Source organism: Lycium barbarum, chromosome 10 (assembly GCF_019175385.1).
Source record: "Lycium barbarum isolate Lr01 chromosome 10, ASM1917538v2, whole genome shotgun sequence".
In the NCBI taxonomy this organism is placed as follows: Eukaryota; Viridiplantae; Streptophyta; class Magnoliopsida; order Solanales; family Solanaceae; genus Lycium; species Lycium barbarum.
In genome coordinates this window covers 95,721,385-95,744,648 of record NC_083346.1, presented here as the reverse complement: position 1 = coordinate 95,744,648, position 23,264 = coordinate 95,721,385, and the positions used below count along the sequence as shown (strand labels likewise).

Below are 23,264 nucleotides of genomic sequence, written 5' to 3'. Positions count from 1 at the left end.
ACTGGTGAATCACCAAACTGTACGTCTGTACCTGCGGGCATGAAACGCAGCCCCCGAAGAAAGGGGGTCAGTACGAAATATGTACTGAGTATGCAAAGCAGAAAATACAGAAACAAATCTGAGGCATAAACGAAATAGTAGTACAGAACATGAGTATAAATCCAGCGTATCAAAATGTTTACTTTCAAAATATAAGTCATGCATAAGGTACAGAAGAATATGGTCGCCCGCCCGTCGATGGCGCCATAACACAGCATAACACCAGAAGGTTTCAAATCTCCGTATCCCCGTCACATATCACAACACAGCATAACGCCATACACAGCATAACACCAAATATAAGTGGAACCCGACCCTCTTTTGCGAGTAGCTCGGTGAACCATAAACACAGCATAACTTCGGAGTAAATCAAAGTGCGCACGACAACAGAACCGGCCCGGGAACCGACGAAAGATATAACAGAACGCACGAGTAGAGTCGTGAGTAGTCATATGCTTAAAATCATTATCATGAACTCAAACATAAGTAAAATGATCATACTTGAAAATCGAAATAATAGTCATAACGAATTCTTTCAAAAATTCCCGAATTACATAAAGGAAAGTCGCGGGACCCACGGACGGGTATTGACCCGAGTCGGGCCCGCCTATGGAAATCATACTCATTATACATCATGCAAACTTCTATAAAAGTATTGGAACAATCCGAGCCTTTATGTGAAAGATATGACATTCAAACATTTCGAAATTCTTTAAAGTGAAACCTTTCTATACAAAGTTCGGAAGGCGATTATTTCAAATACATAAAGGCTCATATTTCATCAAACCATACATAAGAGTGCCAAGAATTATATAAGGATCATATCATGCTCGGATTTCGAATTTGGAATTCCCTTAAGGCTCTAATCTAGCCTATGTAAAACTAAGGCATGCCAAAAGAAGGAAAGTTGCTTTACATACCTGTCGTAGATCAACCGTAACCAAGCTTGCTTCGTCGCCCTTTAGCCTATTTAATTTGAGAGTAACACTATTGTTAATAAATTACGACTTCCCAAACTTATAAATTTACATCCAATCACTTATGGGAATCACTTCTTAGTTCATACTTCTTGATTAGTATTCTGATTAGTTAAGATCTTAACGGAAATCGGACAGCATTTCCCCTATATAACTCGCCTAACCCGAACTTCCAATTAATCTCCGATTATCACAACAATACCAACAATAATGAAATCATATCAAATCTTTAAAATCCAGCCCATAAACAACTCAAAAATATACCTCAAATCAACCCACACTACAATAATAACTTACCCGATTTCCCTCAATTAATTTCGTTGTTCCCATCTAACAATTTAGCTATACCGGGATGAATTTAAATATACCTAGGAGAGAATAAATCATACCTTATATGCCAAGAAATGATCTTCTTCCACTTTACTTTCCTTTGAAGAAAGTCCGGATTCAATAACATGACAAAATAAAATAACGAGATCGAAGCGGAGCGCAATCCGTATGTTGCTCTAGCGAAAGATTACAGTTTCTTATCCTTGAAATGAGGAAAAACGCTTCTGTTTTTTACAACATGGAACGTTGCTAATCTTCCCAGGAGTGAAATATGTTGCTGCTTGTAAGAAGCTCACGTTGCTCTTCCAAAGATTTTTTTTATTATTATTATTTTTTTTTTATTTTTTTTACTATGTATGAATAATATTCAAAGAATGGATTTACTGCATATTGACTGACTACTTGTGTACGTGTAGGACCCCAAAATGGTCTATTATAATCCTTTTAGACTTTCCCAAAAGTAATTTGCAAGAAATATACTAAAAACTAATCTTATCACGTTAGCTCTTTCCATGCATCATCATTCCCAATAAAAGTTATGACTCATTAATCCATTGTAAGACCCATGCGTCATCATTCCCAATAAAAGTTATGACTCATTAATCCATTGTAAGAAAATTAATTTCATCCTCAAGTTTAGCTAGTGCCACGTGGAGAATGTTTTCCACTCATCTGTCCATTAATTTGTTGAATTCTCTCCGCAACAATCCAACATTTGGCCAATCGCACACATAATTAATTTCTTTGTCTCAATTCATTTAAACATGAATCACTTTTAACACACTTCGTATACTCATTATCATGTGGTAGAACTCTAGTCCATACCCTCTTTATATATACACACAAAATATTATTCTTAACCACCGTCATTTCATGCATTTTCTTAATTTCAATTTCGTCCAATCCAATTCTAATAATTCCATTACAATACTATTAATACAATTATATCATAAAACAAAAAAATCTTACCTTAATTTTCTCGGAGGAATTTCTACTCTTAATTGCTCCAATTTCGCAATTTCTTCTCCTCCAGCTTAAAATTCAATGTTGATATCGCCTCCTTGAATTTGTACTACACTTGGAACTTAATCAAATTAGCAACAAATATATTTTTCCTTTAACCATGGCTGGCCGAGAGCATGGCAGCCATGGTTGTGCCTTTCTTTCTCCTTCTCTTAGCTCTCAAATTGGAGTCGTTCATAAGAATGAAATGAGATTTAGAAGGAAGAAAAGGGTGCTGGTACGTTTTTGCTCTTCCAACGAGCTTTATCTCAAAGTAAAGAATATTACATTGGGTTTGCAAATGCTCATTTTAATAGAATAAGCCTTGTACAATAATGTGGCATCAATCTGATGCATATAGGCATGCTAAAGACACGTAAGGAGCCTCCCCCCTTTACACTCAATTCATCCCACTAATTGTTATCCAATAAATCTGAAATGATTTGTTTATTAAAAGACCACTCTACTACATTCATACTCTATTCCCACATTTATTTAATTACACCCACACTTAATAATCTAATCATAATTAATTAGTCCCTAATCTCCAATAATATTTCTACACTTAAATAAAATTTAAGCAATTTGTGTACTAATAAAAAGTGAAAATTTAAAAGTTCCTATTTCATGTCCGAAAATAATCCCATCTTTAACTTGCGTCGATTTGCTTGCGAATAATTTGACGTATAAAAATACGGAGCATAACATCCTTCCCTCCTTTAGAACATTCGTCCTCGAATGTTAAACTGATCCTGAATTTCCAATACTTCCTCAAGTGTCCTCTTATTTAATTATTCCCTTCACATACTTCTTCCAATACATTCGCATCCGTCACCATTCATTTTCCTCTGTACTCTCATCTTAATCATATTACTACTTCTTTTACTATAAACTCGTCATAATTTGTCCTTGCTTATCAATTTAGTCGGTACCTTACTATAACACTTTATCAAGATTATCCAGCTTTTTCTAAATCATTTCTTAGTATCATAAACCCTTTCCAAATTCTTCTTTTTACCATATCGATATCGACTTCCTAATTACTATTACGATTCGGCAGTCGACTTATTTCTCGAGGTCAGCCATATTGGCAACTTAGTCAAATCATATCCTTACTATTGACACAACCTTTCAAAACATATTACAAACCTATATCTCATTCTCTTTTTCTATTTCTGAAAAATTTGGGCAGAGTTTTCTCTGTACTTCTTACTATCCCAAAACCTGCACGCAGAAATACCAACAATGCCTCACAGGGCCAACATTTATACGTATATACACATCATATCATAGCCACACAGGGCTCCCAATATCAGCAATAATACGAAAATTATGAACATACCTCGTATGCTCAACTCAAACTGCACCTTTTATACTTTCATGTTTACTTTCTCCTTCAATCATATTTCCATACCTTACTCGACATATACCTTTCGTACCTTTGCTTACCTGCGTACTTTGAAACTTCAAATATCATCAATCGCTTTCTTCTGTCGATGTCGTTCTTCAACTGAAATCAAATGTTAGTATAAAGAATTTCATTTCCTATGACTGGGCTCTATCGCACGATCTTAGATATGAAAGAAAGGTAACATCCTAAATGCCCTATAGCGTCCTGTTTATAGATGTGGTGCACAACACACCGATAAACAAGATTCTACTAGACACGGTCTGTAGACACTCCAAGGACGAACTGCTCTGATACCACTTCTGTCACGACCCAACCCCGTAGGCCGTGACTGGCGCCCTAGTTGGGCACCCTGACATACCTATCCATATCGAAGCACAAACAAATGGCATATATGCCGTCTCAAACTATATCAAACGGTATTAACAAAACATCATATCAGAGTGCGAAGAGGCGGTGGAATATACATCGCCGAACATATGCACATATATCAAAAAGCCGACAAGGCTGTCAAATGTGTCAAAAGCCGACAAGGCTATCAAATGGCACAATGGTCCAAAACATATACAGAATGCACGCCAACAAGGCTGCCATAGACATACACAAATTGCACGCCGACGAGGCTGCCATAACGAATAGAATCATACAAACGCTACTGTACAGAAGTAGTCACACACACCCACAATTACGTCTACAGACCTCTAAATAGACAAACCGAATCATATGGCGGGACAGGGCCCGCCGTACCCCTGAACAAATACATATATACATAGCGAACAAATGTATACCAAAATATATGCTCTGAAATGAGAAGAGCAATCCAACAGCAGAAGGGGATGTCCTAAACTGGTGAATCACCAAACTGTACGTCTGTACCTGCGGGCATGAAACGCAGCCCCCGAAGAAAGGGGGTCAGTACGAAATATGTACTGAGTATGCAAAGCAGAAAATACAGAAACAAATCTGAGGCATAAACGAAATAGTAGTACAGAACATGAGTATAAATCCAGCGTATCAAAATGTTTACTTTCAAAATATAAGTCATGCATAAGGTACAGAAGAATATGGTCGCCCGCCCGTCGATGGCGCCATAACACAGCATAACACCAGAAGGTTTCAAATCTCCGTATCCCCGTCACATATCACAACACAGCATAACGCCATACACAGCATAACACCAAATATAAGTGGAACCCGACCCTCTTTTGCGAGTAGCTCGGTGAACCATAAACACAGCATAACTTCGGAGTATATCAAAGTGCGCACGACAACAGAACCGGCCCGGGAACCGACGAAAGATATAACAGAACGCACGAGTAGAGTCGTGAGTAGTCATATGCTTAAAATCATTATCATGAACTCAAACATAAGTAAAATGATCATACTTGAAAATCGAAATAATAGTCATAACGAATTCTTTCAAAAATTCCCGAATTACATAAAGGAAAGTCGCGGGACCCACGGACGGGTATTGACCCGAGTCGGGCCCGCCTATGGAAATCATACTCATTATACATCATGCAAACTTCTATAAAAGTATTGGAACAATCCGAGCCTTTATGTGAAAGATATGACATTCAAACATTTCGAAATTCTTTAAAGTGAAACCTTTCTATACAAAGTTCGGAAGGCGATTATTTCAAATACATAAAGGCTCATATTTCATCAAACCATACATAAGAGTGCCAAGAATTATATAAGGATCATATCATGCTCGGATTTCGAATTTGGAATTCCCTTAAGGCTCTAATCTAGCCTATGTAAAACTAAGGCATGCCAAAAGAAGGAAAGTTGCTTTACATACCTGTCGTAGATCAACCGTAACCAAGCTTGCTTCGTCGCCCTTTAGCCTATTTAATTTGAGAGTAACACTATTGTTAATAAATTACGACTTCCCAAACTTATAAATTTACATCCAATCACTTATGGGAATCACTTCTTAGTTCATACTTCTTGATTAGTATTCTGATTAGTTAAGATCTTAACGGAAATCGGACAGCATTTCCCCTATATAACTCGCCTAACCCGAACTTCCAATTAATCTCCGATTATCACAACAATACCAACAATAATGAAATCATATCAAATCTTTAAAATCCAGCCCATAAACAACTCAAAAATATACCTCAAATCAACCCACACTACAATAATAACTTACCCGATTTCCCTCAATTAATTTCGTTGTTCCCATCTAACAATTTAGCTATACCGGGATGAATTTAAATATACCTAGGAGAGAATAAATCATACCTTATATGCCAAGAAATGATCTTCTTCCACTTTACTTTCCTTTGAAGAAAGTCCGGATTCAATAACATGACAAAATAAAATAACGAGATCGAAGCGGAGCGCAATCCGTATGTTGCTCTAGCGAAAGATTACAGTTTCTTATCCTTGAAATGAGGAAAAACGCTTCTGTTTTTTACAACATGGAACGTTGCTAATCTTCCCAGGAGTGAAATATGTTGCTGCTTGTAAGAAGCTCACGTTGCTCTTCCAAAGATTTTTTTTATTATTATTATTTTTTTTTTATTTTTTTTACTATGTATGAATAATATTCAAAGAATGGATTTACTGCATATTGACTGACTACTTGTGTACGTGTAGGACCCCAAAATGGTCTATTATAATCCTTTTAGACTTTCCCAAAAGTAATTTGCAAGAAATATACTAAAAACTAATCTTATCACGTTAGCTCTTTCCATGCATCATCATTCCCAATAAAAGTTATGACTCATTAATCCATTGTAAGACCCATGCGTCATCATTCCCAATAAAAGTTATGACTCATTAATCCATTGTAAGAAAATTAATTTCATCCTCAAGTTTAGCTAGTGCCACGTGGAGAATGTTTTCCACTCATCTGTCCATTAATTTGTTGAATTCTCTCCGCAACAATCCAACATTTGGCCAATCGCACACATAATTAATTTCTTTGTCTCAATTCATTTAAACATGAATCACTTTTAACACACTTCGTATACTCATTATCATGTGGTAGAACTCTAGTCCATACCCTCTTTATATATACACACAAAATATTATTCTTAACCACCGTCATTTCATGCATTTTCTTAATTTCAATTTCGTCCAATCCAATTCTAATAATTCCATTACAATACTATTAATACAATTATATCATAAAACAAAAAAATCTTACCTTAATTTTCTCGGAGGAATTTCTACTCTTAATTGCTCCAATTTCGCAATTTCTTCTCCTCCAGCTTAAAATTCAATGTTGATATCGCCTCCTTGAATTTGTACTACACTTGGAACTTAATCAAATTAGCAACAAATATATTTTTCCTTTAACCATGGCTGGCCGAGAGCATGGCAGCCATGGTTGTGCCTTTCTTTCTCCTTCTCTTAGCTCTCAAATTGGAGTCGTTCATAAGAATGAAATGAGATTTAGAAGGAAGAAAAGGGTGCTGGTACGTTTTTGCTCTTCCAACGAGCTTTATCTCAAAGTAAAGAATATTACATTGGGTTTGCAAATGCTCATTTTAATAGAATAAGCCTTGTACAATAATGTGGCATCAATCTGATGCATATAGGCATGCTAAAGACACGTAAGGAGCCTCCCCCCTTTACACTCAATTCATCCCACTAATTGTTATCCAATAAATCTGAAATGATTTGTTTATTAAAAGACCACTCTACTACATTCATACTCTATTCCCACATTTATTTAATTACACCCACACTTAATAATCTAATCATAATTAATTAGTCCCTAATCTCCAATAATATTTCTACACTTAAATAAAATTTAAGCAATTTGTGTACTAATAAAAAGTGAAAATTTAAAAGTTCCTATTTCATGTCCGAAAATAATCCCATCTTTAACTTGCGTCGATTTGCTTGCGAATAATTTGACGTATAAAAATACGGAGCATAACAGATTGTAATTTGTAAACCTAAAGCTAAAGCCTCAACCTAAAATATGTATCTCTATTTCTGTTAATTGTGAAACCTGGTTGTTTTCTATCAAATAGTTCATTCCCTGTTTCTTGTTTGCCGATATTGTAGTTTGCTAATTTTCTTGGAAAACTGTTGCTACTTGCTACGGTATTTTTACTAATATTGAATTCAACATTTCAATCTTCTTGGTTATATTCCTATCCCTTTTTTTTTGGAGGATATCAATTTCTTCTTTATAACCTATAAGGTAAAAATATTACATTTTGAGTCACTTTAAAGGCGGGTAATTTCCTTGACTACATGTGATTTTATCATTCATTTTTCTCATAGATTTAACCGATACACCGCCCGATAACCGTCCGATAATTGCTAATCCGATACCGAATCAACCGATATCTTATAGGTTGGCTAGCGGATTAGCACTTTTAAAAGCCGATAACCGCTAAGCCGAACCGTTAAGCGTAATTATCCGTCCAATCCGCCCGATAAGCAGCCCTAATTATATATAACATGGTAAGTGACCTGCTTATTAGACAAAACAATAATAACAACGTAAAAATCTTTTATAATGTCATGTATATAATTTCACAAGCATTTCATCTCAAGGATGGATAATTTAGCAAGGCACTGTAAGAGTTCCGAAGTACCTTATCTTGAAAATATATCCAAAAGGTTGGAAATTCAATCGATCAAATATATCTTTTCTCTAATTTAAATTAAATTTTTCCTGCTTTCAGAGTTTTTGCTTTGTATATCGATTATGTAGAGTCCACCAATTTTGTGCTAGAGGGCAAATTGCAAGATATTGCAATGACATTCCAAGGTTAGACAAGCAATGCAAGTAGACGAAGCACTTCTGTATATTGTCGTAGATTATTATCAAGTTAGAAAGATCTTTAAAATCCTCTTTCCAATTTGAGCTACTTTTTTTTAAAAAAAAATTCCCACTTGGTGTCAGGTACACGCATTGGATCCCAACTAAATCCGGATCACAACCTGAGACCTCTGGTTAAGGTCGGAGGGATCCAACCATCCCACCACAACCCATGCTGGTAATTTGAGCTACTGATATGCTATTGGAGTTGCTTATTTATCGAAACGAGTGGTCTAAATTACTTTTAAAAAACCTACGGAATAACTGATATTTTGATGTAAAAATGTACTTTAGCGTAAAACTTAAAAATAGTATGTCAGGTGTTACTTCACTGCAACAAGCGAAGCAAGGTCAAAAGATTTTTAGCTCATGATTCAAACTTGAAAGCAATAGGTTTTATTAACAAATTAGAAGCACAAGATTAACATAATCAAGTATAATTACAAAATATTTTGCTCCCTTTTATCAGTTTGAAAATCAAAAGAACGAAACTAAACTCCTATTAAAATCTAATCTAATTATGTAAAGGTAGTATAAAATGCGGGACAAATCAGTAAGTTCATTATCCATCCAAAATTATCACTTAATGTCAGGACTCACGACCCAAGCTAGAGGTCATAACCCTGCTGAACTCAGATCTATCTCAAGACAATATCAACGTGTACTGAAACACACACACACATTAGGAGCCCGTTTGGATGGGCTTATGACTTTTCACTTATTTTTGTCATTTTGACTTAAAAACAAGTGCTTAAAAGCACTTTTTTATTTTATCAAAACACTATAAAAGTGCTTAAAACACCTGAAATAAGCCAATCCAAACAGGCTCTTGGATTGATTTGACTTAAGTTCCAAATCACAAAATACCTACAGTCACTTTCAGAAGCAAAGAGTAACAAGAGTAATTATTACAGCTCAAACGGTTATGAAAAAGAAGTTCAAGCAAGATAAAGTAAATCCCTTGGAAGAATGTGGAGCTAAATGTTTGGATAATCATAGAATATCTTTTGCTACCTTTTTGTAGGGATGCTCAATGTGTAACCTTGCTAAATGAAAAACATGTATCTGCTAGTATAGGTTAGTAGCTCCTTTAACTTCACTGCTTTCAGAACAATTTTCGTTCTCAAAGCGCTCAACGAGATGGTTTTGACCTTGTTACTGTATAATGCAGGTCAAATTGCTGATTTTTTATGCTAATTTGAATTGAGTTAACAAAAGATATAATTTTGTATCAAGCAAACGCCCGTGTAGAATTTGGATGTAATTAAAGTGAAACAACAACTATCAAGCTGGAATTCAATTATAACAACAATTTAACAGAACTAGATAAATGAGGTGCACAGGATGGAATTACAACTACTAAGCTGCACATTGGAGTCACTTTTCAGTTATTGGAATCACGTAATTGGCTCAGTTAGCAGAATCGATCAAGAGAATAAAGACACGTACATTTCATCACAAGAGAAAGACCAGCACCATTTGCTCAATGCGCTATTTAAAGGATAAACTAAATAGGGCCTTAAGTTCTGTTCAAACGGTACTAGATAGAGATATCTACTAACGTTTCATCTTCAGAACTTCATAACATTTAATCAATTGAAAATGAAGAGAAGAGAGCCCTATTGTAATAGGTCAATGACCAAATATCTGAGACAGAAAATAATCGTTATCCATATGACCTAGACAAAACCGCAAAGCATAATGAGGACCAAGAGATCTAACAGCTCTCTCCATTATATGTAGAACAGATCCTATAAGCTGAATGATCCTGTTAGAAACTCAGTTATGTTTCTGGCAAGTCAACCAACTCAAGAGCACAGTAATCAAGTATTGTATTCTGCATCAAGACTTAGTGTAGCTAGAAAAATGGGGGAAGTATTGGATCATGGTTAGCTAGATACAAAATAAGCATGGTAACATTGTTAGTGGAAAATATCCAAATTACTTGTACCATTTAAGAGATACCAATTAGCTGAGATTAAGTTTAGTCATGTTATTACCTTAAGTTCTAGTCCAATGTTTGCTAGGAGTCTTTTCGTCATATGAGAGATTTATTGCCAGTAGAAAATGTAGAGAACTTCTAATGCTAGAGAAATTAAGTTTTACAGACATTTCAATTTATGTGATGAAATTTGACTTGACACGGTGTTTGAGAAAAGAAAGATTTTGAAACTTGTGGTCTTAAACATGCCATAACATTTGTGCGTCTTAGGACTTCTACAACTTGTGTCATAAACAGGCCATAACATTTGTGTGGCTAGAAAAGCTTCTCATTAAGAGTAAAATAAGAAGTTTAAAGTTAAAAGGCTTAATGCATATGCGCCCCCCTAAACTTGGCCCTTTTTCGTCAACTAAGTGTTATTCCTATTAAACCCCTAAACTCGTCCTCAAGTTTGTCCATCAAACCTCCTAAATTTGATCATACTTCTCTAGCATTTATTGTTATATTATCATTATATATGGCGTTCAGTCAAATAAAACTATTAGAAAGGAAATGAAACGAAATCAGAATTCTCCTAAAAAATCAGACAACTAAACAGTTGTGAGAAAAGAAAAATGGAATTTGGATAAATAATTAATGTTAATATGTTGTATACTCGTTCAATATCATGGGAGTATTTATTAAAAAAACTTATCATGGTCAGCTCAATAAACTAGCAATTGTCCATTTCTTCTTTCTTGAAGGCACGAAGCTGATGAGTATCGACTAGAAGCAACTGATAGAAGCAAAACATTTTGAAGATTTGCAGCTACACCTCTTTGGATGAGTGTTTTCTGATTTTAATTAGAAACAGCAATTAAATTGGGAAATGGAGGTGGAGTACTATTTTAGACATGTGGTAAGTTATTCTTTAGGTCATGGATGTGTCGGTTTTTGCTGGTTCTGCTCTTTCCACTGCCAGCTTAATTAAGAGCTACTCTTTTTTCCACTCTCAATTGCTACTAATCTTAGCTAAAAGATAACACAATTAAATTAGAATATATATTAGCATGTTGCTACATTGAAGATGGAATACTATGTAAGTCGGATTGTGCTTGATAGACATACTTGAGGACGAGTTCAGGGGTTCAATAGGAACAACACTTCGTTGAGGTGCCAAAATGGAAAAAAGGGACTAGTTTAGGGGGCCGCATATGCATTAAGCCAAGTTAAAATGTTTTCAAATGTAAAAACATGTCATTCTTTTTGGAACTGACTAATATTGAAACAATGTCACATAAACTGAGATGGAGGGAATATAATATTGGACGATGGATATAAATAGATCGATAGGGATAATAAGCATTCATATCCTGAAGCCCAACTTGCTTATACTTATACCCATTAGCAGGGCCAGACTATGTTTTGAACAATAAGGTGTATAGTCATGCCTGAAAACTCCACCTGTACCTTATTTGGAAATAAGTTCCATTATGATGGTAGGATCTGTTTTTTCTTTCTCGAAAACTTCAGAGAAAAGAGTGAAGCTTCTGTTTTTTTCTCTCCATACACGCAAAAGAATGAAACATTGGACCAATCAACAAAAAGAAAGAAATGTTGGTGTATGCATGATTGATATGTTTACCAGTAGAGCAGTTCCGGAAGTTTATAGTATTTAGGCCTTTGTTCTCCATCTCTCAATCACAACCCGTAATTGCTGAGTTCTCCTCCTAACCTGTCAAACAAAGATTTTTAGTAAGTTGGCACCAATAAGTCATTCGGCTGCACTCAAAAGAAAAACATGCAACTGCATAATCCTAACCCAAAGCAAGTAACCTCTAAATTTTTTAAGTTTACTTGCATGCTCTTTCACAATTGATTAAAACAGTAGCTATAATAATGGCATCATATCAATACTTCATTTTAGTCATTTATGTAGTGGAAAGGTGACAACTTTTTTGTTGAAGAATCAGAAGTTGACTTCTTTCCCTCCCTCTAACGGCCCCACCTGCAATCCCCAAAAACTGGAAAAGAATGAAATCATTCAAAGTGGTGTTGATATTTTATTCATCTCAGGGGAGTTAGATAATTAGAGTAATTGTATCTGCACCAAATTGTTCTGTTCTTACACACTTTTGACAGCATCCTAACATAATTTTTGCAAATTATCTAATACATGACCTAACAACATCTCCTTAATCCCATCTAAAAGTAGTTTTTCTTTAGTCTTATCTTGCACATGCATACAACTCAAGACACAATAGTAATGAATCAGATTTTTGAAGGTTCAGGCTCACTTCATAGAACTCTGTTCTGAATATTATCTATAGGGGAGCTACTAAAGAAATAGCCTTATGGCACATTTTTCAAGAAGAATTGCTAAGGTTCACTCAAATTCAGTTAGAATCATCTTTCCTTTTATTCAGAAAGACAAATATTTTGCAACAATCAAGTTGGACATGGTCAAAAGCGCTGTACAGTTTTCTGTCATTGGGAATTCAATTGCATAATAATTAGACTAACCTATCAAAAAAATTAGATTACATGTTTCTTATCCTCTAAAGCAAGGGAATATTCTACTCAACACTGTCTAACTAGAAGGTTGAAATCTGAAGGAAATGAATTATATAACTTGTAATAGATGTGCAAGATGAGGTAGTCCTAGAATCACACAAGATGAAGTGTCTCAAAAGACTTACGTTTTCTCGGGATCCACACAGACTTACCAAAAAGTAGAATTCGTCAATTCGATACAATGAAAGAAAAAGTTTCATATAGGCAATTGCAACTAGTTATGATCAAGGCTTAGACATGTTTGGACGCTTATATTAGGTCCAGTGTTTGGTAGGAGTTCTTTCTGTCAGTTTAGAGATTTGTGTGCCAGTTGAAAAAATAGAGAACCTCCACCATAAGAGAATCCCAAATAACTGAATACTGCAATGAATGAGGTCCAAATGGATTATGAAAATTAGCATAGCTGACTCAAACTACCTAGAGGTTGAGGCGTTGTTGTTCACTTCTTGTAGTATGGCATGTGCATACTAAGGTTAAAAGTACCTTTTTTTCAACGTAACAGCAACATTCAGAGTTTGGATCAACCGAGTAGAAAATTAGTACTTTCTTTTTGTGGTGAAGAATTGTCAACTGAATAGCAGCTATATAGAAGATCATAAATAACAAGAACATATCTACAGTACCTCAACAAGCGGCTTTTTACCCAAAAGCAGAGCATCAACACTTCTTTCAGTCTGCATTTTGTTCTCCAAAAAGAAAAAGAGCTATTAGAACTCGAATAGCTGCCAGAAAGATTACACAGGATAAACTTATGGCTTTTAACTCAAAGATTTTCTTTCATCCCTTGCAATGAAAGCAACCTATATTACTCTTTGACAATAAGCTAGTATGTGGCAAGAACAAACAAGGGGATCAAAGATGGAGGGGAATATGTGCCAACATATCAATATGGAGACATTGCAGTCTAGTATGTGATATTTTCTATATTACACTATTGCCTCAAAGCGGTGACTAACCCGGTGTACAATCCAGTAGTGTCTCTCATTTATTTCAATCAAAAAGGGAAAGGGCGATGGAGTTTTCCTCTCAAGAACACTTTTATTGCAGTTCCTGATTCGTGCTTCCTGATCACTTAGAGTCACAGTTACTACTCCTCCAATCTGTAAAATTTGACAATTGAAGAGATCAGAAAGGAAGCATGTGCATTGCCTAATAATGAAGTGTAATTCAGTGAAGAAAACTGAATCTAGAAAAGATACTAAGGCAAACAAGAAAAGATCTAAATTGAGCACTAAATCTGTAGTCAACCTCCAATGTCCTTTTGCTAGTAAGCCTTTAAACAGAAGTAAACAAACAGCTAAATTCTAAACTATAGATCACGATAAACTTTTTCTTAAAGTTCAAAATCCAATTTAAAGTCCAACATATGATCCAGAAACTGTAATTGTTTAGTTCTCTACATTTCTATGCCAATTCTAAAACAAGATAAATCATTTATATTTCGTACAAATTTCTGATGCCAGGAAAATCAATCAAAAGAGACTGATATAAATAGAAAGAGGAGCTGATGAACTGGTAATTAAACAGGCTATCAGAAAAATAAATGGCTAGAGATGGAATAACACCCATTCCCCCTCAACCCAGAAAAAGGTAAGGTAAGAAAAGGAAAAGTAAGTTAGTAATACAAAAGTCTGATGACCACTTACGATGACGAGGTTAGTAATACTAAAGTCTGATGACCACTTAGGATGACGACAAAACCTAGAGAAATCATCTGAAAAGTATCTTCTTAAAGACCCAAGCATGTATGCTTGAATGAAAAGCTACACAAGGAACTCATTTTCTTTTCGGGTGATTGTAGTGAGGAGGATAGAAAACAATTTTGTAAGTGGGGAAAAAATTAGTACCCCTCTAGAAAAAGAGGGTCTGAGAATATCAAGTTCCAAGAAATAAACCAGGAAGAAAGGAATAAACTGGGATTTTGGATATTGAGCAGAGAGGAAAGCAAGCATTGACACAAAGTGAATGATGTAAGTTTGGGTGGTGTTATGGGGACTGAATTTCAACCAAAGTTGGAGAACCTTATGGCCGCAGCTTGTTGAGGAGATAAGGCAAGGATGGGATAAATGTTTACCTATTGTCCAGTTTAGGGTGGGGATGGTAGGAGATTGGTTTGGTGGAAGATCAACGGAGCAAAGGGACTATCAATAATATGTACCAAGTTCACACTCTAGTTCTCTAAGAAGCATACCATAGTCCATGCCTCTTTGAGGTTGTAAAGTGGCCAATTGTTTTAAATCCTGCAGTAATGAGAAGTTGAGAACACACCATCTTTTTTCTTTTGATTGGTGTAATGAGAACACAAGATTCTGAGCTAAATATTAGAATCTCTTTCTTCCAATTCATGCACTTGTAGGATCACAGACTTGAAGTACCGGATACTTTGGTATTGAGAGCTACTGTCAGTGGCATCTTTTTCTTATTTTATGAAGATGTTTCATTAAAAGGCATCAAGAAGATGTGGTACAGCGGTAGTGCAAACGTGAGTACAAAACTGATCAGCACTAATTAGTAATTACAGGGATTAGATTGTTCCAACAAAATAAGTTAAGAATACACCTAGCTTTTAAGGAGTGGTTTGGAGTTAAAATTCCATCAAAACATTTGCGGTTTCTTTCTGCCCAAACACACAGAAATATAATTGCAGGGATCATATCCAGATCTTCTTGATGGTTACTTAAATGATTACTTCAATTTGAAATATAGTCAACTCTCCATGAGCACCAACTTCTATAGGCATCTTTTACCTTAAGAGGCATGACCAAATTGAGCCCAAAAATAGAGTGGAATATATTCCATAGATCACTAGCAACTGCACAATGAAGAAATAGGTGGCTGATGCTCTTTGAGTTTTTGGAGAACATGTAGCATCTGTTTCCTAACTGTATGCTTCTCCTGGTAATATTGTTCTGGGTAAGGCAAGCTTCATTTAGGACTATCCAGAAAAAACATATGATCTTTGGTGGCAGGTTGGTCAAAACTCTGTAATTTGATCTAGTGCACAGAGGTAGGAGTAGCCAGAGTTGTTACAGTGTATAACCTCTTTGATTCACTCCAGATTAGTCTATCTTCAGCTTGATCATCAGTGTTGTAGTTCCCAATCTTCCCAGCATGTCAATATCTTCCAACTCCCAGTCACGTACATTCCTTCTCAGCTTTGGGACCCAAGTGCTGCGACTTCTATTCTCAGAAATAGTTGAAGCTGGATTGGTGATTATCTGGAAAATATTGGAATGAACGTCCATCAGTGAGGCATTGTCCAGCCATTTGTCCTCCCAAAACCTGATGTGAGTTTCATTTACCGCTTTAAACTGACCTTTTGGAATGAACGTCCATCAGTGAGGCATTGTCCAGCCATTTGTCCTTCCAAAACCTGATGCGAGTTTCATTTACCCCTTTAAACTGACATTTTGAGAGAACTAATTCCAAATGTGCTTATATACTTCCAGCTCCAGGTACTACACCATGAGGGGATTGAGGTGTTTTAGTGTACAAATGATCCTGTCCACCATATTTTGCCTTGGTCACATATTTCCGGAGCCCTGGTTGACCTGAACCATATCTCAACAGCCATTTCATCAGAATGCTCCTGTTGTGGCATGATAGGTCTCTAACCCCCAAACCATATTCGAGTTTTGGTTGAGTGACTTTTCCCCATTTAATCAGATGAAATTTGCGACTTTGGCTATCACCTTCCCATAGGAAAGTCCTTCTGATTTTGTTCATCAGATTCAGACCTTTTCAGTCTGGCAACAACGAACTTCCTTGGTGAATAATATAGAAGACCATATGTGTAGAAGCTACGTGGTAATCTCTATTGACAGGTGAGAACATCCATAAGAGGAAAAGGATATATGTGAATGGATGTCTCTTCCATTAGAAGGCAAAGGAGACAATTTGTGGTATTTTGATTGTGCTTCTGCTTGTAAATTTCTGATGTTCATTGGTTGGGTAGTAAATTGGGCAAGCTTTCATCACTCAAAGAGTTTCTGCTGGCATGAAAACTGGGCTTCCACAGTAGACAGAAGAAATTCAGCAAAAGTAATTTGCAGTGTCTTTCTGGTGCTTGTGGCTGGAACTTAACAGAGAGCATCCAGGCAGAGGAGGTGACAATTACTAGATTCTTAGATTGGTTTTCTTTAACATTTTAGTTTTCACACAGTGAGCAATTATCTGTTGCAGACGACGATATTTTGAATCTTTCTGGATAGTCTTCACATGTATAGGTTTTCTGGCTGTGTAGTTCATCGCTTATCACCAACGAGTTCATGTTTATTTTTCTGTAATCTTCGATGAGGGATTGGCACCCCCCCCCCCCCCCCCCCTTGGTGCCTTGTCTAATGGAATATTCCAAACTTCATTTATCAAAAGCAAAAAACAAACACACAAGAGGTAGCAGTTGAAATGGACAAGTCTAATACTGAATCTGAACGACTTAAAGCTTCTTAGTTCTGTCTCCAAATCAAAGAGATGCAAAAGTAATGTTTGCTTACCATTAGCCACCAAATAGCAGATACGAAAAGATGCTTTAAGGATATTCAAAAGATGCATATGGATTGTTATGCAGAACAGTAAAAAAAAAAAAAAAAGAGGGGTTCCTCATTAAGGAAATCCATACATACCAGATCAGACAGTGTAGGATTCTTAATTATATTCTCTAGCTGCTCGCCATGAGCTGTACCAATAAGCATAACACCTCTTTCAGCAATTGTACGACAAGCATGAACTTCAGATTCAGTTCCAATCTCATCTATAATGATCACCTCAGGCATGTGGTTCTCCACAGCCTCAATCATAACTTGATGCTGCATCAACGGGTCCGGAACCTGCAATCTTCTTGCCCCTCCTATTGCTGGGTGTGGAATATCCCCATCACCTCCTATTTCATTGCTTGTGTCAACAATAACCTACAATAATGATCTCTAAGCCGTGAGAATTTCTTTCATTAGCAGAACAGGAAACAAAGAAATTAACAAGACTTGAGAAACAAAAGCAGGAGAGTGAAACCATAAAGGTAATTGCAGTGGTTAGTTAACGAACCACTCTTTTATGAAGTTCATCTGACAAGACACGAGATATCTCTCGCACAACCGTAGTTTTACCAACACCAGGTCTGTTAAATTCAAGAGAACGAAATCAGAAAGAGAGAGAATAACTTGACAGGATAGCAAGGTCTAGTCAATTGTGATAAAGCTTGATGGTTATCAGCTTAGTAGAACACGTTAGAAAAGATTATCAGCTTAGTAGAACACGTTGATGGTTATCAGCTTAGCAAGTTCAATGGTTCCAGAACAGACGGGGGATCTTTTAGGCTCAACACAGGGATTATAATGACAATGATAGTGTTCATGGGGCAGTTCACCTTTCAAACCCACAAATAAACAATTTGGCTATAAAAGTTTCTGATGAGAACTATTATAACTAACAAATCTTCCTGCGTTATTTCGGTTGACCATAAGTTGCTTCTCAGTAATTAACATTTTTGTTGTGTCATGCTATCCACTGGTCAGACATGATTTTACATCTATGTGTAACTCACTTACCGTCCAACAAACAAGATGCTTTCACCAAAATCAAGCAAATCCCGCACCATGTCAATCTGTCCTCTGGCCCTGCCAACTCGGCAAGTCAAACCAATGACTTCCCCCTTCCTATTCCTAATTGCGGAAATGCGATGCAATGTACCCTCAATGCCAGCTCTATTATCTCCTCCAAATTGTCCAATTGCCTTGAGGACGCATTGTATTTCTTCCATAGATACCTGCTTAACAGAACAAACCGGTATAACGTTCCATTTCTAAAAAAGAAATAGATATAACTAAGCTCTTCAAATATCTCCTGATGTCCAGTTGCTGATCTATGTATTCCTTCAGCAAAAGACAATTTAGCGTCAATAAATTAGATAACTAAGCTCTTCCGAAAATCTTCTAATGTCCAGTTGTTGCTTTGCATTTCCTTCAGCAAAAGACATTTTAAAGTCGATACATTCACCAGTACCAGTTCATAACAAGGTTCAAGACAACAATTTTCTTTCCTTTCCTCTTTTCACTTCCTAGTAAACTACTACAAGCTTCCGGTGTTTCTAAGCTAGAAGTGCACTAGTCATTATCATAACAATAAATACTTCAATATTTTCATAAAGTAGGGTAATTTCAATACCTTTTGTTTACCTCAGTGTTCCGAAGGTAACACCTGCCAGAACCATCTATGTAGTGTGCTTGTGGCAAACAACCCAAATCTAAAATCACCTACAAACATAGCATATACTTTTTTGATATGGTAATTATCATAGCATAATAATAAACACAGAACAACAATTATTATGCATAAACTTTACTGTAACCTATGAGATAACACGAATCTCAAATAATTTTCAAGACATAAACATTACATTACTGTACTGTCTATGCGATAATACGAAACTCATCCCATCATTTCTTGAAAAGTATATCTACTGAAACATGTTTGTCATAAGCAGATAAATTTAGTCAGATTCACAAAGATGACAATTTCCAGAACACTGATCATATTTTCCCAGCAAGAGACCTCTTTCACACCAGAATATTAGCAAATCAAGAGCAGTTTATTAGCTGACAGAAAAATTTAAGGCAAACATCACATATTGCTATTTAAGAGATACAGCGAGTGAAGCATAAACCATCAAGGAAAAAAAAACACATATTTCTATTCCTTTGTCAAAGATGTCCCTAAAGCCGTGACCATTGTATCAAAAGTATTACTGAGGATTATTATGGAGATGTTCCCATAGTTAGAAATATATACCTCTATTAGTTTATCTTGGCTGGGGTCACACAAAAGTGTATCCCGTAAGTCACATGGCAGAATCTGCATAAAGAAGAAAAGAAAAAAAAATTATTTAAGTTCATGTTAAAGCATGATCTTCTATTACATAACGCGAATATTTCAATAATACAACTGTGACAAGAGATTACAACTGCGTCAAGAGATCAAAATCACAATATGCTAAATGACCCTCCAACACCAGCTATCCTACCCTCTGTTTGGGCATAAATAATAAAGAAATATAAAACAAACTTGCAAGTGTAATGTACATAGCCCTCCAGACCTGAAATATAAACAAATAAGCCATAGTCTACACTAATAATTAAGAGAGGTAAGATGGTTCCTAACAAGTTTTTTTTTTTTTTTTTTTTTTTTTTTTGAGAATGAAAAGTCCATTCTTGAACAAGCAATTGCCTTGTTTTATCTCCATTCTCCCATCTTTAGTACTCACTATCCCATGTTTAGTTTTTATTCCTAATCTCTATTTAGTTTCATTATTAACTTTCTCGTAGACTTTTCTGTTTAAACTAAGAAAAGTTTCACTTCCACATGAGGCTATATTTTCCCACGAAACCAGTTCTACGAACTTCATAGAAAATCTCAAGTAGTCCACCGGCCTTTCCAAGTTATAATGTCACTACATTTTTATTTGACTACGAAATGGCCCTGTAACAAGTAATGCCAGTACAACAACTATTACTACTACTAAACCTTGATAAACTAGTAGGAGTTGGCTATGCGAATCTTTAATATCCATTCTGCTTCATTTGGGCCAATTTCATTCAATTAATTTATCTCAAGGCGCAAATTAGGGGTTCTTAAAATTGGGAATTCTCTAAATGTCACACTTATTCCTGGACTAACATACAGTTTCTAACCAAATTAAAACACTCCTGTCAAACTCTGGAGATTATGCAAGTATATCCAATAACACTATATCTCCAAATTTGGCAAGCAAATATGGTTGCCAAGATATGATCATCTAAGAATAGCTTCTATAGAGGCTAATTCGTATCAATGTTGAGAGTAGTTAAATGAATAGTTTCTCCGTAAACTTCCCCTTAACTTTAAAATCTTGCAGACATGTAAACAAAGTCGTCTTTTTTCCCTTTTCCTTCCTCTTTCTAGGATCTCTACGTAAGCACATTTTCTCAAACATTCTCAACAGCTATCCTTTCACATTTTGTACACCCATAAGTGAGTGCTAGATATCCTAGTAATGATAAGGAGCCTACAAGTTGAAAAATTGCTCCCTCCCTCTCCAACCACTGGCAATCCTAATAAGCTAAAACAAGGTTGAAACTATTAGAACTTTAGACACAACTAACTAATCAATTACACCTCAACCCCTACGTAGTTCGGATAAGTTATATGAATCCTCTATATCCATTCCTCTCTGTTTGGACTATTCGAGCCCATTTCCTTCTTTAGTACTTGTAAATCCCTAAACCAAAGAGGTAATGTGATGGAACTCCTTGCCCATTTGACATCTCTCCAGTGTCCGTGTAGTGCATTCTTTTTCCACACGAATTTTACTTTTTGAGGACTCATGAGATGCCGCTTACTAACATACCCAAAGGGTGTGTTTGGTATGGAGGAAACGTTTTCAATTTTTCCATGTTTGATCGGTCAAAATATTCTGAAAAATATATTTTCTAGGAAAACAAGTTCCGTAAACGACATTCCAAGTTTATTGTCTCCTCCCCACCCCTTGACCATCCCACCCCCAAACACCCTCTCTCCACCCCATCGTACCCTTAGTGTTTTGCAAGATTACATATAAATGCTCAAGACAATATTTTTTGTTTACTTACCAAACACTAGAAAAATATCGACTCTATCTTCCAAAAAAATATTTTCCTTCATACCAAACACACCCAAACTGTCCTCCTTTAGTCTGACTTGAGACTACTTATGCAAACTCACATTGCTAGAGTTTTAATTGAAAACACCAAATACTTGTTAAATTGTATAGGGAAACCAGGGAAGAGAAAAAGGAGAGAAAGAACACCTGAAAGAAGGCATTCATATCATCATCTTTCGCATGACTATTACAGCACGAAACATGTCCTGTATTACTTCCAGCACACATCAATGGTTGATAATGTGATAAACTAATGAAACGATGAGCTTTTCTTTTTATGGCCATTGGACTAATTACACTAGTAATTACTCCACACATCAATAAGATATACCCCATTTCACTTGACAAGTTTCAACTAATTTTCTGGTTGCTGTTCACTCCATGAAATCAAGATTATACAAAAAGAATGAGAAAATGACAAAAATGGCCCCTTATGTTTGAGGGTAGGTTCAAAATAATCCTTTAATTATGCAGTAAACAGTTTTGGACCATTAAGTTTCCCAAAAGTCAACACTTTAGTCTCCATCAAATATTTAATAATTTATGTTCATTAGATTTGGCAGAAACAGTGGAAAAAAAAAAGTTTAATTATAAACACCAAGAAATTATCATCAAATCCTAAAGTATGCAACACAACAAACTACTCCAGACGCTAAAAGAAAATAAAAAATAGCAGAAATTATATTTCAAAAAAATGCACCAGACTTTAGAAATAAATAAAAAAAACTGTAAATTCACGAAAATTATACCTCTAAATGTGAGTTACCGTTAACAGAGAGTAAATGAATAAATTTTGACAAACTTAAAGGACCAAAACTATTCAATGCATACTTAAGGGACTACGTTGAACCTACCCTCAAATATAATGGACCATTTTTGTCATTTCTCATTAAAAAAATCAAGCTTTCAAATACTGTGCCAACTCCCGGTGTTCCTGTACCCTTGCAATAGTGTTTTAGTACCAATAAAATTGTTATTTGGTCATTTACAAACTTTTTTTAGTTTTATGATCTTTTTATAAAAGATTTGCATTTTTTACAAATAAGAGATCTGAAAAAAAAAACTAAAAAAGTTATTTTGTTTTATTCAAATTGTAAGAGATCAAGATATCTTATTTCCTCCAAATTATTTGCCTATGCTATATTAAGTAATTATTATATTGAGTGTGGTATCTTTTCCCTAGCAGTCTGAATGAAACTTATCCGAGGGTCAATTCTTGAATTTTTTACCAAAATGGTGTCCTTTTAGGGACAAATCCAATAAATGGGTTTGTCAGAATTTCTGTGATCAAAATGGTGAAAACGCACCCATGTCGGAGCGCCTTTAGTGTTCAGTTTTCACGTCGAAAAATAGACGGTCCGTTAAAAATATTTACACTGAAGATGCTTTGAGAGTCATGAGCCTTCAATTGATATTTCAAACTTTGAAGAAAAGCTCATCTTTTGTAAAACACCTTCAATGTAAACTTTAAAAATCAGAGAATCTGAAAAGTTAATTTTTTTTGCAGTGATATGACATTACATGGCAGCCTTTCTAAACCTAAAGGCTCA

General features: G+C 35.6%; 1 protein-coding gene across 4 annotated transcripts; it reads right to left on the bottom strand.

Annotated features, from left to right (window-relative positions):
* Positions 1 to 9,797: 9,797 nt before the first annotated feature.
* On the bottom strand, positions 9,798 to 22,633 carry LOC132615247 (uncharacterized protein ycf45). Of its 4 annotated transcripts, none has more exons than XM_060329814.1 (10): positions 21,862 to 22,632; positions 19,830 to 19,892; positions 19,217 to 19,294; positions 18,590 to 18,807; positions 18,087 to 18,159; positions 17,669 to 17,953; positions 14,003 to 14,146; positions 13,670 to 13,720; positions 12,118 to 12,207; positions 9,798 to 10,309 (listed from the first exon to the last, which is right to left on the bottom strand). In XM_060329814.1, exons 1-9 carry the CDS (start codon positions 22,048 to 22,050, stop codon positions 12,148 to 12,150), a joined length of 1,161 nt encoding a protein of 386 aa, XP_060185797.1. In that variant the 5' UTR covers positions 22,051 to 22,632; the 3' UTR covers positions 9,798 to 10,309; positions 12,118 to 12,147. The 4 variants fall into 4 exon arrangements, with proteins under 4 accessions (XP_060185797.1, XP_060185796.1, XP_060185795.1 ...); XM_060329813.1 differs by having other exon boundaries at positions 9,798 to 10,319; positions 21,862 to 22,631; XM_060329812.1 differs by having other exon boundaries at positions 9,798 to 12,207; positions 21,862 to 22,631.
* Between the last annotated feature and the right edge of the window lie 631 nt (positions 22,634 to 23,264).